The following is a 14,660-nucleotide window of genomic DNA, read 5'->3' as shown; positions in this document are numbered from 1 at the left end:
GTTATATGAAGATGGGCTGACTCTTGGTTTATAGAAGACATGGGCTGGGCTTTGGACTTAACTAAAAAATATGATGGGCCTTAATACTACACGGACGACCCTTTCGATTCTTTCTTCTTCTTTTTTTGAAACAGACCCTTTCGATTCTTTCACCGGCGAGCAATTGTTTGAAAATTTGTCATAGCGATTATCTAGGCCTATTGTTATAAAGAAACAAACATAATCGAATGAGAGGATTTGTTAACACGATAATTATTTTTACATTTTCTATCATTAGCTCATCCTACCAACACATGCAATCTGCTTATCTATCACTAGGAGTGCCATTGACGTGGCTACTCAATAATATCACAAAATGACTGTTCACAACGTAAGAGGAATCAAAGGTTGTCATTAGAAACATATAGAGGAATGCCATTCGATATTCCCTCCTTTCATGATATAGGTCTACAACATCCTGATAAATAAAAAGATATTTAAAAAAAAAAAATTCATTTGTGGGCATTGGTTATCTTCCTCTCAAGTGGGGCATGCTTATAGATCATCATTAAGTCGCCACATAGAGGTTTTTCATTCCTTGTTGAAGATTGAGACGCACTCTCGACAAGAGTATCAAAGGGCTAGATGTTCATTTAACTTGACAAGTACATCTTTCTTGACGAGGGGGAAGTCATCAATTCGACAAAATCCAAGCTTGGTGCAGATTTTATGTGCACAGTTTAAGCAGGACAGCAAGTATGATAATATTACGCGGAATACCCCATCTTCTGTCCGTTCCTGTGGGGGCGATAGGAGCGGAAAGAAGCCCTGCTAAAGGCCCTCCCAACTAGTTGATCCTTCAGAATTGTGGAAATGATTGCATCAAGCATCTCAGACACACTCATTAACTTGTATCTTTCATTTGTCAAGTACGCCCTGTTCCATTCAAATTTTATTGAAATCCTTGTCTTACTACATTGTGTAATCCAGTACTATCCTCCAAATCAGTTTATTTTATGTTACAACATCAGAGAGAGCTCCTGCATGTCTTATTCATTACTAGACATTCCTACTTTCCTTTTCGATGTGTACTGTGTCTCACTCACGTTTTATGATGTCTCTCATGAATGCCTTATTCTTAAAGTTCCCGAAAAAGTTCTATTGCTAAAAATATTGGTTACCGTGTTTAGCATTTAGTAGGGAGCTCTTTTTTTTTTTTTTTTTTTTTTTTTTTTGCAGTGGTGGACTTTGATTGATGTACTTGTGCTGCATCATGAGATGTGAAAGGAGTCTGATGGAGGTTGGAAGAGGGAGATTGTATCACAAAAAAGGCAGGTTATTAAATGTGCAAGATTGATGGAATTGATCAAGTATCTAAGACTGCTAATATTGGTTTTTGCCATTAAAGATATGTCTTGAGTGATGATTTTCACGTTAGTCATACATTTCTAGAAAAATATAGTCCCAAGGCAAATTATATTGCGTTCCGATTTCCTTTGTCAGTATGATATTTAACTCCACATATGGTCCAATTTGTAGACATGGAGAGGCCTCGTGTATTCGAATTGGAAAAAAATTTAATGTCAACTTGCTTCAAGCTCTCCTTGGACACAGACAAAAGCAAAACCATAAGCTCCACATTGACCTTATGTTGTTAATTTTTGGCTTAACACCCTAAAAAATAAAAAATCGGTACAATTATGATAAATTTATTTCAAATTAATTTTTTAACCATTAAAAATCTCAATCTGACTTTCCTTTGACAAATGCCACATATATACTAATTTAGAATTTTTTTCATGATATTAATCCTTAATTTTTCTTCCCGAGGTGTTCCGTATTTTGTGTAGGTTTTTCAACGGTCTCCTCCGTCTCCGGCCACCTCGAGCCTAACCTCCCCGTCTCCCTCCGCCGTCGCCACTGGTTGAGTTGCCAATGCCGAGTCTGAGGAGAGAACTGCCATGCGGAGTTGCAGATCTGCAAGCGGACCACCGTCGCTCGCGGCCGTGGATAAGCCGCTGTCAGAGGAGAGAACTGCCACGCGGAGTTGAAGATCTGCAAGTGGACCACCGTCGCTCGCGGCCGTGGATGAGCCGCTGTCAGAGGAGCCAGGGTTGTGGATCTGGAAGTCGTTTCTAGGGGTGTGTTGGTGGTGGGCACCCTGTAGGACATTCGGGGCCGTGTCATCCAGGACCGATTCCCGATTCCGGCACAAAGCGCATACATGCTCGACTGTACAATGCAAGAGCAGCGGGGCTGCCGGTGGGGGAGGACGGAACCCGTGGACGAAAAAAGACAAGAGGACCGTGAAAAGCAACACTAATGAGAAGAGATAGGGAAAAGAGTGAAAGGGGCACTGGACCAACAAAGACATGGAGGAAGCCACCGACAGCGAGACGGCGAGCACCATGAGAATGGGGAACGCTCGGGCACAACGATCGGGAACCAACGACAGGTGAGCAACGAGCGCCAATGCGCAGTAGAACAGAAGAGAGAAAACGGCGAGAGAGATGGCGAGAGGATGGGTCTCGAATGGTGACGCGGGATTCCCCTGGAATTTCACCTGGACGAGGTTCACCAGCACGGGAAGGAGAAAATATTGGTGGTCCGGGAGCTCCACGTCCGGTCACTCACGAGGTGCCGTGTGGAGGGGTGGGCCTTTTCGCTCTCTTCGAGAATCTCTTCCCCTCTCTCTCCTCTTCCTAGCCTGCCACGCGCTCTCTCCTCCTAGCCTGCACGCTCTCTCTCCTGTCAGAACATTTATTGCGGCTTAAACTTTTCTCTTTTTTTCTCAAACGAAGGAAAGAGATGTCCGTTCGTTCCTCTGTCCCTCTCCATTTCTTTCCTTTGGAAATTTGGAATCTGAAATTTTCCTCTCTCCGCGCTCGTTGCTGCTCCGCCGTGCATCAAGCGGCCGTTCCCCTGCCGTTGCCGACGAGCAACATTACGGCCGCCCCTACTCCGGTGCTCGCTCGCTTCTCTCTTCGGGCTCGTTGCTGCTCCGTCGTTCGTTTCGGCGTTCCCGGGATCGCAGATGCAGCACGCGGAGGAGAAGCAGGCCTCTTCGAGCTCCCCTCAACGTCGGCGAGCGTCGCCCGCCGAGCGAGACCCCCACACACCGGAAGGCTCGGAGGCTCGGTTGCTGCAGAAGAAAGGTTGAGCCCCTCCGCCTCCGCTGGTTGCTTCCATCGCCCCCCACCCTGACGCCGACGCCGCCGACGCCGCCGACGCTCCTCCGCCTCCCTCTCGCGACGTCTGCTCTGCTCTCTCTCTCCCCCTCCGCGAAGTCGTGCCTCTCTTCCAGCGAAACGCGACGCCGACGGCCCTCCACCTCCGCCTCCGCCGGTTTACTCCGTCGCCCTCGACTCCGACGCCAACGCCCCTCCGCCTCCCTCTCGCGACCTCTAGTCCGCTTTTCTTCTTGTTCCCTCGCCCTTGGCCTCCAAATGCTGATGTTTCCGGTAGCAGTAAGTTCTCCAAGTTAGTTGAGTATTTCCGGTTGGTGGGACGTGTAATGGCTTAAGCTCTTCAAGATGGACGGCTTTTGGACCTGCCAATGTCTCCAACGTTCTATAAGCTTGTGCTTGTCTGATTAGTTATGGAAGTGTACTGTTATGCTTTGCCGATCATGGTCGCTGCATATGATTTTCATGCGCACTTCGGATACAGTTCATCTTCTCGTCTGGTTTAGTCTCTCTATTTTTTTTTTTCCTTTCTTTTTTTAGTTAATTTATTTTTGTTTGTCCTCGTAAAGGACGTTGTTCTGGGACTAGACAAGCGCCTCGTCCAAGAAGCCTGCTGTGTCGTTTGTCATTTTGTCCCCTTTTGGTCTAATTTCGAGAGAAACCGTCCACATGGTCAGAATGCACTGCTGGATAGCGTCTTTTGGACTGGAATTCTGCTGTTTCTATTCCATTTTAGCCCCCTGATGTATCAGAAAAGTTCGATAATCCAAAGGGCTGCCTTTTATTCTTTGGCTCTCTTATCTTGGTGAAGTAACACAGTTACTTGGCTAAAATAAGGAAAAAGGAAATAAGAAGAGAGAGGTGGAAGCGTCGTGACAATGAAATTGGCCTTTGTTCAGTGTACTTTAATCGAGACAAATCTTATTGCTAACGGTCGTGGACATTATCTAAACTCGCTGCGAGTTGTTTTAATACCTGAGCTTCTGGGTGAAACTAGATATCCTTTGTGGGGCGAAAGTTTAACCTTATTGCTAATGATTGCTGGACTTAATCTAAATTCATTGAGGGGTCAAAGTCCATCTTTTCTCCGAGATTCTCTGAGAAATTAATTCAGCAAAAATACAAGATGAGAGTATTTCCGTTTTGAGCAGCATTAGGATTCCTTTTTTGAGATATACGAATGTTAAGCAGTGGTTTATATGTTCACTGTCAAGTTTAAATGCAGTTTTTGGATTGAAGGAAATATCATTACATAGACCATTCCTATTCACCTTGAATCCATTTGTACCATTGAATCTATTGCACCTCATTTGTAAATTCTATCCCACTAGATTAAATGCTGCATTTTTATATGTGTGCATGCATTACCCTACATTTCTTAACTTGGAACGTATTTTTGTGCAGGATTTTTCTCGTTTATTCTGTTAAACAAACCTTCTGTGTGGCTGTTCTACTTTGTTATATTTGTGCGATGGATTGTTTGACATCTCCATATTTCAAGTCTTGCTTTTGAATATCCCTCAACCAAGTTCAAGGAACTCACTGTTGATTTTATTATCATCAGAGGTTGATGCCACAGACGTGAATTTGGAGGAATCTTTTCTTACTCATGCCGGAATAGCGCACACACGGTGGGCGACTCATGGAGAGCCTGCTCCTAGGAATGGTCATCCTCAGAGCTCTGGTGCTGAAAATGAATTTCTGGTTGTACACAATGGGGTCATCACTAATCATGAGGTTGGTTAAGGCTTAACTGGCAACTATTTGGACTATAGTATACTTCTATTTATATTCAGATTGCATTTTGCTATATAAATGATGGAAACTTTCTTTCACCTTTGAGATGGGTTAGCTTTCAAATTTTGATGTAGGCCGAAAGTTCATCCTTGTCATTGATTATTGTAACATTACGACAATGTAATGCTTACATCTCCCGACGTATTGCAGATCATATTGTGTGTTTGGATGATTTTATGCCATAAATCAGTTTATGCATCTTAGAGGTATTTAATCTAGACAACTACTCTTTCTTAGAATGTGAGTGAAGGCATCGCTGCTGACTAGAGGGAGAAGTTGATTCAATCAATGAAGCTTTATTTGATTGGTCTAGTAAGGGGTGTTATGAATAGATCACATTAGTCATCGTTAATAATAAACTGAGGCCAAGGCTTATCCTTCTGTCATATTATCATGGACCTTTCATCGAAGCCTTCACAAAGAACATGCAGATTCAAGTGTGTATCATTAGCAGCAAATGTCCTGTGTACCACAAGGAACCTTGTGACCGGCTGTGGACCTCATTTTATCCCAATGAGAAGCATTTTTAGAGACCAAGACGCTTTCCTAACGAAACTATATGATATGCTCTTAATTTATATGGCATTCTGTCTGTGATGATTCTGTAAAATGGTGTACAATCTCAATGGTATTTCTCTCTAGCTTAAAACTAATGAAGAAATTTTGCCGGTAGATTCTTTTGGGTTCTTACCTTTTCATTTACATTTGCAGGTCTTAAAGCAAACGCTAATTCGACATGGGTTCACATTTGAATCTGATACTGACACTGAAGTGATTCCTAAGCTTGCCAAGTATGTCTTTGATAAATCTAATGAAGATTCAGGTAATATCTTATATGGAATGAAGATCATCATTGCATTTTAATGAGCTTCTTACTGAGTTTGTGTGTGAAGAAAAGGAAACCTCAGTCAACACAATTTCATGTGACACTGAAATTAAAAAAGATGTTGAAGTTAATCATTTTAGATTTTTTCTTAACAATCTTCCAATTCAAGCTATACTAATCTATAGATTTTCAATTGAATCTTGTGTAACCATATGAAGGTTGTAGTTTCGGAAATTTGTTCAACTCCTTATAAACACTAAAGAGCCATCTGATGGATAAAGCATCTGTGACATCTTTCATTGAAAGTATCATTTATGTATGTCAGGCCCATGTTGGCTCAATACAACAAATGTAGGGCTTAAAACAAATTGTATTCGTGACTCATTTTCTTTCTGATGGGCCTCAGTAAATGGATACTTAATTCTGCAAAAGCATTTTAGCTATGAATGACATCATTTTGAGCAAAATTTGATTCTATTTCTCCAATTGTTTGCTTGTAGTGAATTAACTGGCGGTATGGCCACCAATGGGATTGTGCTAAAAATATATACATATTCCACATAATTTGCTTTGTGTCTTGAAGTGTGCTATCATGTTACTTTACCCCAGAGAACAGTGTTCAGTGACATTATATTTATGAATGGTATATTATTTGGACTGCAGGTGACACTGTCCCATTTAGTCAAGTTGTTCTGGAAGTCATGAGGCATCTTGAAGGAGCCTATGCCCTTGTTTTTAAGAGCCGGCATTATCCTAATGAATTGATTGCTTGTAAGCGTGGTAGTCCATTGCTTCTCGGTGTCAAAGTAAGTTCCATTTAAAACTTGGGTGGTACTTGCTGCAAATGAGTTACTTTTTATCACATCTCATGAATCATTTTCTATTTTCAATTGCTGTGTCCTTTCACCTTTACTAAAATATGTGCCGTGTGTGTTCTTCTAGAACGGAGTCTATTAACCATACTTCAATCAAATGTTTCTTATGATACAATGTTTTCTGCGAAGTGTTGAATAGCATCCATTTTGCTTGGTGTAGACAGTATATTGAGTTTTTACTTTGGGTCTTAGAGTGCCTTGGAAATGGTAAGCTGGATGCAAATTAATTTCCTATCAGAACCAAGAATTGGAATAGCATTGTTACTGCTGTCCACCATGGCACATATTTTTGATCTTGATACAATAAGTTTGAGAAAAGCTTGTGGTTGTCTATGGTGCTGAACTCTTACTTCATTTTTAGGTCTCCATGATGCGTCAATTGTAGCGTAGGCTTAGGAGTTCTTTTTTCGAATGTGTAGTTGTTCATTCCTGTGTATATCTTAACTATGCATTTTCCTCGTCAATTTTTTTTTTTTTTTGTTCTTGTAATTTATCATAATTGTAACATAGTGATTAATTCATTCAGGAATTGACAGAAGAATCGAGCAAAGGATCATTATTTCATGATGACAAGTACCCTTCGCAGAATGGGAATCCCAGGGAACTGTTCTTATCGAGTGATGCAAATGCTCTGGTTGAGCACACAAGAAAAGTTTTGGTTATTGAAGATGGTGAAGTTGTTCATTTGAAGGTAATTACATAGTTGTTTTGAGGAAATTATGTGTATTCTTAGCCTTTATGGCATGGGCTGCCTTATCGGTCTCTTGATTTTATGTTTAATTGATCTACCAAATGTATCTTAGTTGTTAAGATTTTAGGGGTGGGGGGTACTTCATTTTAACTTGAGTTCTATTGATTTCGTCTCAGTATCAAATTGTGAATATCCATTGGACTGCATAGCAACACAGTAAAATATGCTCAATATCACTAGTACTAACCACCTATTTAGTTGTACTGAAAACCTTTCGGCTTAATGTCACCAGAATTCTATTTGGCTTGACTCTTGCATATAGCTGAATAGCAGTTTTGTCCTTGGGCATTGGAGGAGCATGTTGCCCTCAATGGAGGTGAACTGTGTTGCGGAAAGTCTTGCTATATCACCTCAATCAAGGGCTGATAACTATGATCGTTTCTTTCCAGAGTATTTTAATAACACAGTACTCATGAGAAGCCGAATGCTGAATTTATTCTACTAATGCTGGTTGCGTCAGGATGGAGGGGTATCTATCTTAAAGTTTGATGGTGACAAAAGAAAACGCGGTGTACTTTCCAGGCCAGCATCTGTACAACGTGCACTTTCTGTTCTCGAGATGGAAGTTGAACAAATAAATAAAGGAAGTTACGAACATTATATGCAGAAAGAAATTCATGAACAGCCAGAATCCCTAACAACCACAATGAGGGGCAGACTTACTGAAGATGAAGCTATGATGTAGATGAGGTGAAACTGGATGGGAGCATCTACCTTTCTGTTTCCTTGATTTGTTTTATGCTCTAAGTGTTTGTTTTTGCATTAAGAGTTCCAAAATTCTCTCTATGATTTGGCATTTAGTTCTAAAAGAGAGTACGTTTTTAAGTCTCAACAAAAACAAAAGAAATCAATTTTATTGATTGAGCCTCCTACATGCTGATGCTCACAATTTTGATAGCCATACCAACATTCTTAAGACCAAAGAGTCGGGCCAGAAAAGGAAGGGGGTGACCTGGTGACAGGGGAGCCAGCGAGCGAAACCCCGGTGAACAGAAGCCGCGTTCTTCTTGTGGAAATCAGGACAGGGCCGCTGGCAATTTGAGTTGAAAAAGAAATGGTTTTAATGCAATTTTCTTTTTCTCTTTATCATTCAGGAAAGACGAAGAAAGTTTCAGGATGGCAAACATTCTCTAAAATTTCTCTTAGACTCGAACCCATAGCTGATGATAGAACTAGATTACCAATCCTTAACTTTTTGAGGAATCCTTCATCAGGGGTGGTTGTGAATGATTGACTTTTTTTTTTTCAATCTTTTTGACCTTAGTTCCATATGAGCAAGGCAGAATTTTGCTGTTTTTATTTGTTTATATATTCATTGCTTCTAGAGTATTTTCAGATTCCTGTTTTTCCTTTCAAATAGCCGGTTTTAGTAGATTTTGCTAATTCGTCTGACATGAGATAGTTTTTAACATTTCGGGTGCAGTTGTTGGCGTATCATCTCACAGTTCTAAGAGGATACAATGTCGACCAGCCTAGGAACCTCACAAAGAGCGTGACAACAGAGTAGAAGCCCACTAATAGATTTCTTCTTATTATGTTTACCCGGCAATGAAATGGATAATGTCATGAGAATGTAAAGCATCTTTTCGACATAAAATCTACATTCTGTTGATCATTTGTACTTGATTGATTGGCAGCCCCTTGCAAGATCTTTATTTATGATCAATTAGGAAAAATTGTCGCAACCCACTTTTTTGTGGGTTCCTGGCTCGTTATGCAATTAAATTACTAGTCAATTTGCCTCGAAGTGTCGCACTCATGGTACATGACCATTGTTTCATGATGGACATGACTTCAAGAACAATGTCATTTGGGATGCTATGCAACTTAGAGTAATATGTTGCTCATTATTGCCTTCATCTTAATGGTCACAAAAAAGTTCTACTGCTGAAAATATTAGTTATCTTATTTAGCATTTAGTGGGGAATTCCATTTTTCTTTTTATGATGGACTTTGATTAAAATATCTTTTGCTGCATCATGAGATGTAAAAGGAGTCCGGTGGAGGTTGGAAGAGGAAGATTGTATCCTTATTCGGGAAAATAGGATCGATCGAGTATCTGAGATGTGATTTGCTTCTTAGTGTGACTGGTTTTGGGCATTACGTAGGTTTCTCGAGTGGTGATTGTCACATCGGTTGTCCAACAGTTAGTTAACTCCTGATTTGTACATTTCTTGGGAAATAGTCAGAGGTAAATTGTATTGCGTTTTGATTTTCTTTTTTAGTGTGGTATTTAACTCCTGATATGGTCCAATTTGTTGACTCACATAGGCCTGTGTATCCAAATGGAAAGAATTTCAATATCAACTTGCTCTAGACCAGTTCATTTTATCAATTAATCATAAGTGGAACATATAATGTGACTCTTGCTAGATACCAACTAAAGGAAAATCATAAACTCCTATCGTCACTGTTATTCAATGCGACTCTCACTAAACACCAACAAAAGCAAAACCATAAGCTCCTACTGTCTCTGTTAACGGTTGTTGAACGCAATGTTGTTATTTTTCTTCCCTACTCCTGTGACATTTTCCGGGGATGTGCTTGGGGTGGGCACCCTCTAGGACATCTGAGGCCATGCCAACCTGGACCGATTCCTGATTCCGGCACAAAGCGCACGCATCCATGACTGTACAAGGCAAGAGCGGTGGGGCCACCAGTCGGCGAGGACGGAATACCTGGACAAAAATAGATAGAGTCTTGTGGTGAACCCTTAGGTAAAGGCTTCGAGCGAGACGGCGCAAGAGGACCACGACAAGCAACACGAATGACAAGAGATAGGGTAATGATTGAAAGGGGCCCGGGACCAACAACGATGCGAGGGACACCACTGAGAGCGTGGCGGCGAGCATCATGAGGATGTGGAACGGTTGGGCACCGCAAGCGGGAGCCAACGACAGATGAGTGACGAGCGCCAGTGCGCAGTAGAACAGAAGACAGAAGACGGCAAGGGAGGTGGCAAAAGGGTGGGTCTCGAATGGGGACTCTTCTTTCCCTTCGAATTTCACCTCGACGAAGTTGACAAGCACGGAAACAAGGGAGGCGAGAAGGGCGTGGGGGGAAGTGAAGGCAAGGGAACCTTGGACGTTTGTGTCGGGACGACGGGTGGTCGGCATTGGGGTCAGCTTCTTGAGGATCCGGAGTCCTATGTAGAGGATGATTATCGAAATGATTGGAGAAAAAGATGGCCAGAGTGGGAAGCAGAACTCGGGGATTTTAAAGTCGAAGTCTAGGAAGGCCAGGCAGTTTCTGGGTTGTTGCTTGGGAACTGGACGACCCTCCCCACGTTCTGTCGTTTCTTTGGTCTGACAAAACCCCGTTGACGAGCGACAGCGACATTCTCTTTTGAGAGCGCATTTAAAGCGCCTTACGATCCCGCGAATGAGCACGTCGTCACGCCCTACGTCGGCATACTCGCTCTCACGGCGGGCGGACTGTGGACACGTGAAGCTCGCCTCGCCGAAACTGATCCGAAAATTTTCTCCAATAGGATTAATATCCTGAAATGATCTTTTGTCCCATAAAAGTCATCCAACTTTAAGTCCCTCTCCCAATTCTACCCTAAAATCTTTAAACCCAATCTCAATTTTCCCCTTTAACTTTTTTGTTTTATAAATCTATCTCCATTGACCCTTGGTCTAAAATTCTTGAGCGAATTGTTCGAAGGGAGCTTCTCGAACATGGGCTCTTCGACCGCAAGAGATTGAAGACTCCCAAGCATGAGAGATTGAAGATCAAGCCTAAAATCAAAGATCCCTCATGAGATGGAAGAAAGACTCTTAATAGTATGAACAATTAAAGAAAGTCAGCCTAAATTTGTCTAATTTTTACCCAAGTACAATATGCAATAAGACGCAATTTAGGCTGATATGAAAATTCATCTCTTTTAGGAAAAAATATATATAGCAATAACTTGAAAGGTAGCGTCATTAAGGGCGATTGGATGGAGGGTCAATGGTAGCAGTTATGGGATTCAAGTAAAAGTTTATGAATTTTTATAGGAATGAATGTAAAGTTGGTGATTTTTTTATAAGAAAAAAAATGTTTTAGGGTACAATTAGAACAAAATCAAAAGTTGAGAGTTTTTTATAAGGAAAAGAGTGGCTTGTGTTATTATCTTGGTTGTTTTTTCCATGGTCTCAAAGGGTTCAGCTCCATCTTTCTCAAAGCTTCGATAATACGGCCTAGCCTCTTTGGACTAAAAAATAGGTGGGTGCAATCAGTTGAATCTATTTCTCTTTTCTTATGCATGTAGAATTATGTATCTTGTTCAAAAGCAAAAAAGGGACCTTTGTGAAAGAATTGAGCTGTGATTTCTCTAATTCGCTTGGGTTTCCCAACAATATAATGTGAGTTCTTTAGTACTGTTCACACATTTTGTTTCATAGAACGATATAGGGAGACGACCACTTAGCCTCCCACATTAGCATCTTGCCTCACCTTGTGATCTTGTGATTGAGGGCGTGGCCGCACTCCACCACATCAGCATAATCCCTCTCCACTCAGTGAGTGACACATGGAGCCATGTCCCACCGGTACATATCTGAAAATACTCTCTAATATTTCAAAATTTTGGGTCTCCCTCTCATCTTCTCTCTTCTTCTTTCCAAAATTGGCTCTCTCTTGCCTTCACTCCCAATCCGCTGTATTTTCTAGCTCGTCGTTGCAGCATAATAAATACAAATTCATTCAACTATTGAAGTGGGTTAAGCCACATCAAATTGTGGTGAGATTGAGCGGAAAGCTTCCGAGTACAACTAGAAGAGAATGCAATAATTGATTGTCATTTTAACCTATCAGGTATATGTCAATCCCTATCTCACCCTAACAATTTCTAAACTTCTAAGTTGTATCTGCCTTTTCGTCTAAACTTATGTTCAAAGAATTTTTTGTATGAAGCATTATATCTAGAGAGGTGCTGAAGCTTAGTGACCAGGAAATGGAAGATCTTGCTAAGCTATTGATTGTAGAGCAGTCACTTATGATGTCTGGCAGAAGATACAATTATGCTACAGCTTTGGAAGGTTCTTTAATAGTAAAGGAAGTGGCATTGATGCATAGTGAAGGAATACTTGCTAGTGAAATGAAACATGGTCCTCTAGCTCTAGTGGATGAGTCTTCCCATTGTAGTGATTGCTACTCAAGATGCTTCAGGTTAGCTTCTGTCGTACGGGTTTACTCGCATCCATGAAGTCTTTATTTGTTCTAAAGCTGAAGTTGTCAATGTTAACAACAAATCACATTCAGTTATTCAGCAACTCCATGCCCACAAAGGACGCCTAATTGTGTCTCTTGGTGGAGCATGTAGAGTCATTGAAGATCCTCTAGTGGAGGATTGTCTTCAGCCTGTAGTCAATACAGTTTCTTTCACAGGTTAAGAGTACGTCCAATAGTTTTCTAGGCTTGCCAAGATGGAACATCTTTTTTTTCCTGCTCTACTGAATGCGTTATAACTTGCTGAAGATGAACCTATGATGTAGATGAGGTGGAGCTGGATGGGAGCATCTAGCTTTCTGTTTCCTTGATTTGTTTTATGTTCTCGGTGTTTGTTTTTGCATTAAGAGTTCCAAAATTCTCTCTAGGATTTGGCGTTTAGTTTTAAAAGAGAATAGTTTTTTAAGTCTCAACAAAAACAAAAGAAATCAATTTTATTGATATTTTTTTTTGTCGGTCCTACTCTACTCCTATTCTAATTCTCACTCTTAGACTTTTGCCCTGCCTCCTTGCAAAGCGTGGAAGTCGAAACCCACGCTTGAAACTTAATTCATCCCCACCCCAACTCCCCTTGAGAAGGTGGAGATTTGAACCCCCCACCTCCCCCTTCCATGTTGGAAGGGTGGCCACTAGGCCAAACGCTAGTGGTTAATTCATTGCTTATAGAGTATTTTCACATTACCATTATTCCTTTCAAAGCCTATTTCATTTTAGTAGATTATCTAATTTGTCAGACATGAGATGATTTTTAACATTTGGGTTGCAGTAGTTGGTGTACCATCTCATGATCCTAAGAGGATACAATGTTGACTAGCCCATGAACCTCGTAAAGAGTGACGATAGAGTAGAAGCCCAGTAATAGATTTGTTCTGATTGGAATAATCCCGCAGCAAAATGGATTACGTCATGAGAATGTAAAGCATCTTTCTGACACAAAGTATGCATTCTATTGATCACTTGTACTTTATTGAACGGCAATCCCTGCACGATCTTTATTTATGATCAATTAGGAAAAACTCTTGTAACCCACCTTTTTTGCGTGTTTGCGGCTTGTCATGTATTTACCTGTCAATCTGCCTCAAAGTGTCATATTCATGGTATTTGAACATTGTTTCATGATTGACATAAGAGTGATGACTAATGATTGACATAACAACAATGACTACAACTTAGTTTCATCGAGGACGCTATGCAATTTAGAGCAATACATTGTTCATTAATGCCTTCAATTTAAAGGTCACGAAAAAGTTCTATTGCTGAAAATATTAGTTATCGTTTCTAGCATTTAGTGGGAAACTCCACTTTTTTATGGTGTACCTTTGATTGAAGCATCGTTTGCTGCGTCATGAGATGTAAAAGGAGTCAAGTGGAGGTTGAAAGAGGAAGATTGTATCCTTTCTGGGAAAAAAGAGCAGGTGGTTCAACAAAAATGTGTCATTAAAGGTGCAAGATTTTGGTAGAATCGATCGAGAAAGGATACAACAAAAACTCCCGTTTCATAACATTCTTGGGAAAAAGTTCAAGGCAACATGTACCATGTTCTAGTTTTTTTTTTTTTTTTTTTTTCAGTGTGATATTTACTCCACGATATGGTCCACTTTGCAGAGACGCAAAGTATTCAATTGGAAAGAATTTCAATGTCAACTTTTTCCGAAGCTGTCTCGGATGTTTGTGTGGGGATGACCGCCGGTCGGCATCGGGGTTAGCTAGAGGATCTGTAGTCCTATGCAGATGATAAATGGCTAATACAGGTCCGAGGGGGTTTTATAGTTTTTATTATTTTCTATTCGGTCGAAAGGGGCATTAGCGATGGACCATAATTAGCGGACATCACGAAGGAAGGGTTTTGTAGTTGGAGCGGGGGATAAATGTCGGCTCTTTCATTGTTAAGAAGTTTCGCGGTAGGTGCGTGAGACGGTTTTGACAATTCCGTGACCCCTTCGACACGGGGCTATTCCCTTTGCGGGCGACTTGATTTTCACCTCGACGTCACGTGGCCAGAGTAGAACCGAAAATGTCGGGTCTCCTTCGAG

The 14,660-nt window shown here is 41.1% G+C and overlaps 1 protein-coding gene across 1 annotated transcript; it reads left to right on the top strand.

The window, feature by feature from the left end:
• The first annotated feature begins 3,013 nt into the window (after positions 1–3,013).
• LOC104416619 (glutamine--fructose-6-phosphate aminotransferase [isomerizing] 1-like) lies at positions 3,014–8,098 on the top strand. The gene is made up of 6 exons (XM_039299720.1): positions 3,014–3,134; positions 4,666–4,901; positions 5,673–5,784; positions 6,451–6,593; positions 7,189–7,353; positions 7,874–8,098. Exons 1-6 carry the CDS (start codon positions 3,014–3,016, stop codon positions 8,096–8,098), a joined length of 1,002 nt encoding a protein of 333 aa, XP_039155654.1.
• The last annotated feature ends 6,562 nt before the right edge of the window (positions 8,099–14,660 follow it).

The sequence above is a fragment of the Eucalyptus grandis genome, chromosome 8, assembly GCF_016545825.1.
Source record: "Eucalyptus grandis isolate ANBG69807.140 chromosome 8, ASM1654582v1, whole genome shotgun sequence".
In the NCBI taxonomy this organism is placed as follows: Eukaryota; Viridiplantae; Streptophyta; class Magnoliopsida; order Myrtales; family Myrtaceae; genus Eucalyptus; species Eucalyptus grandis.
This window is presented reverse-complemented; position numbering and strand designations above follow the sequence as displayed.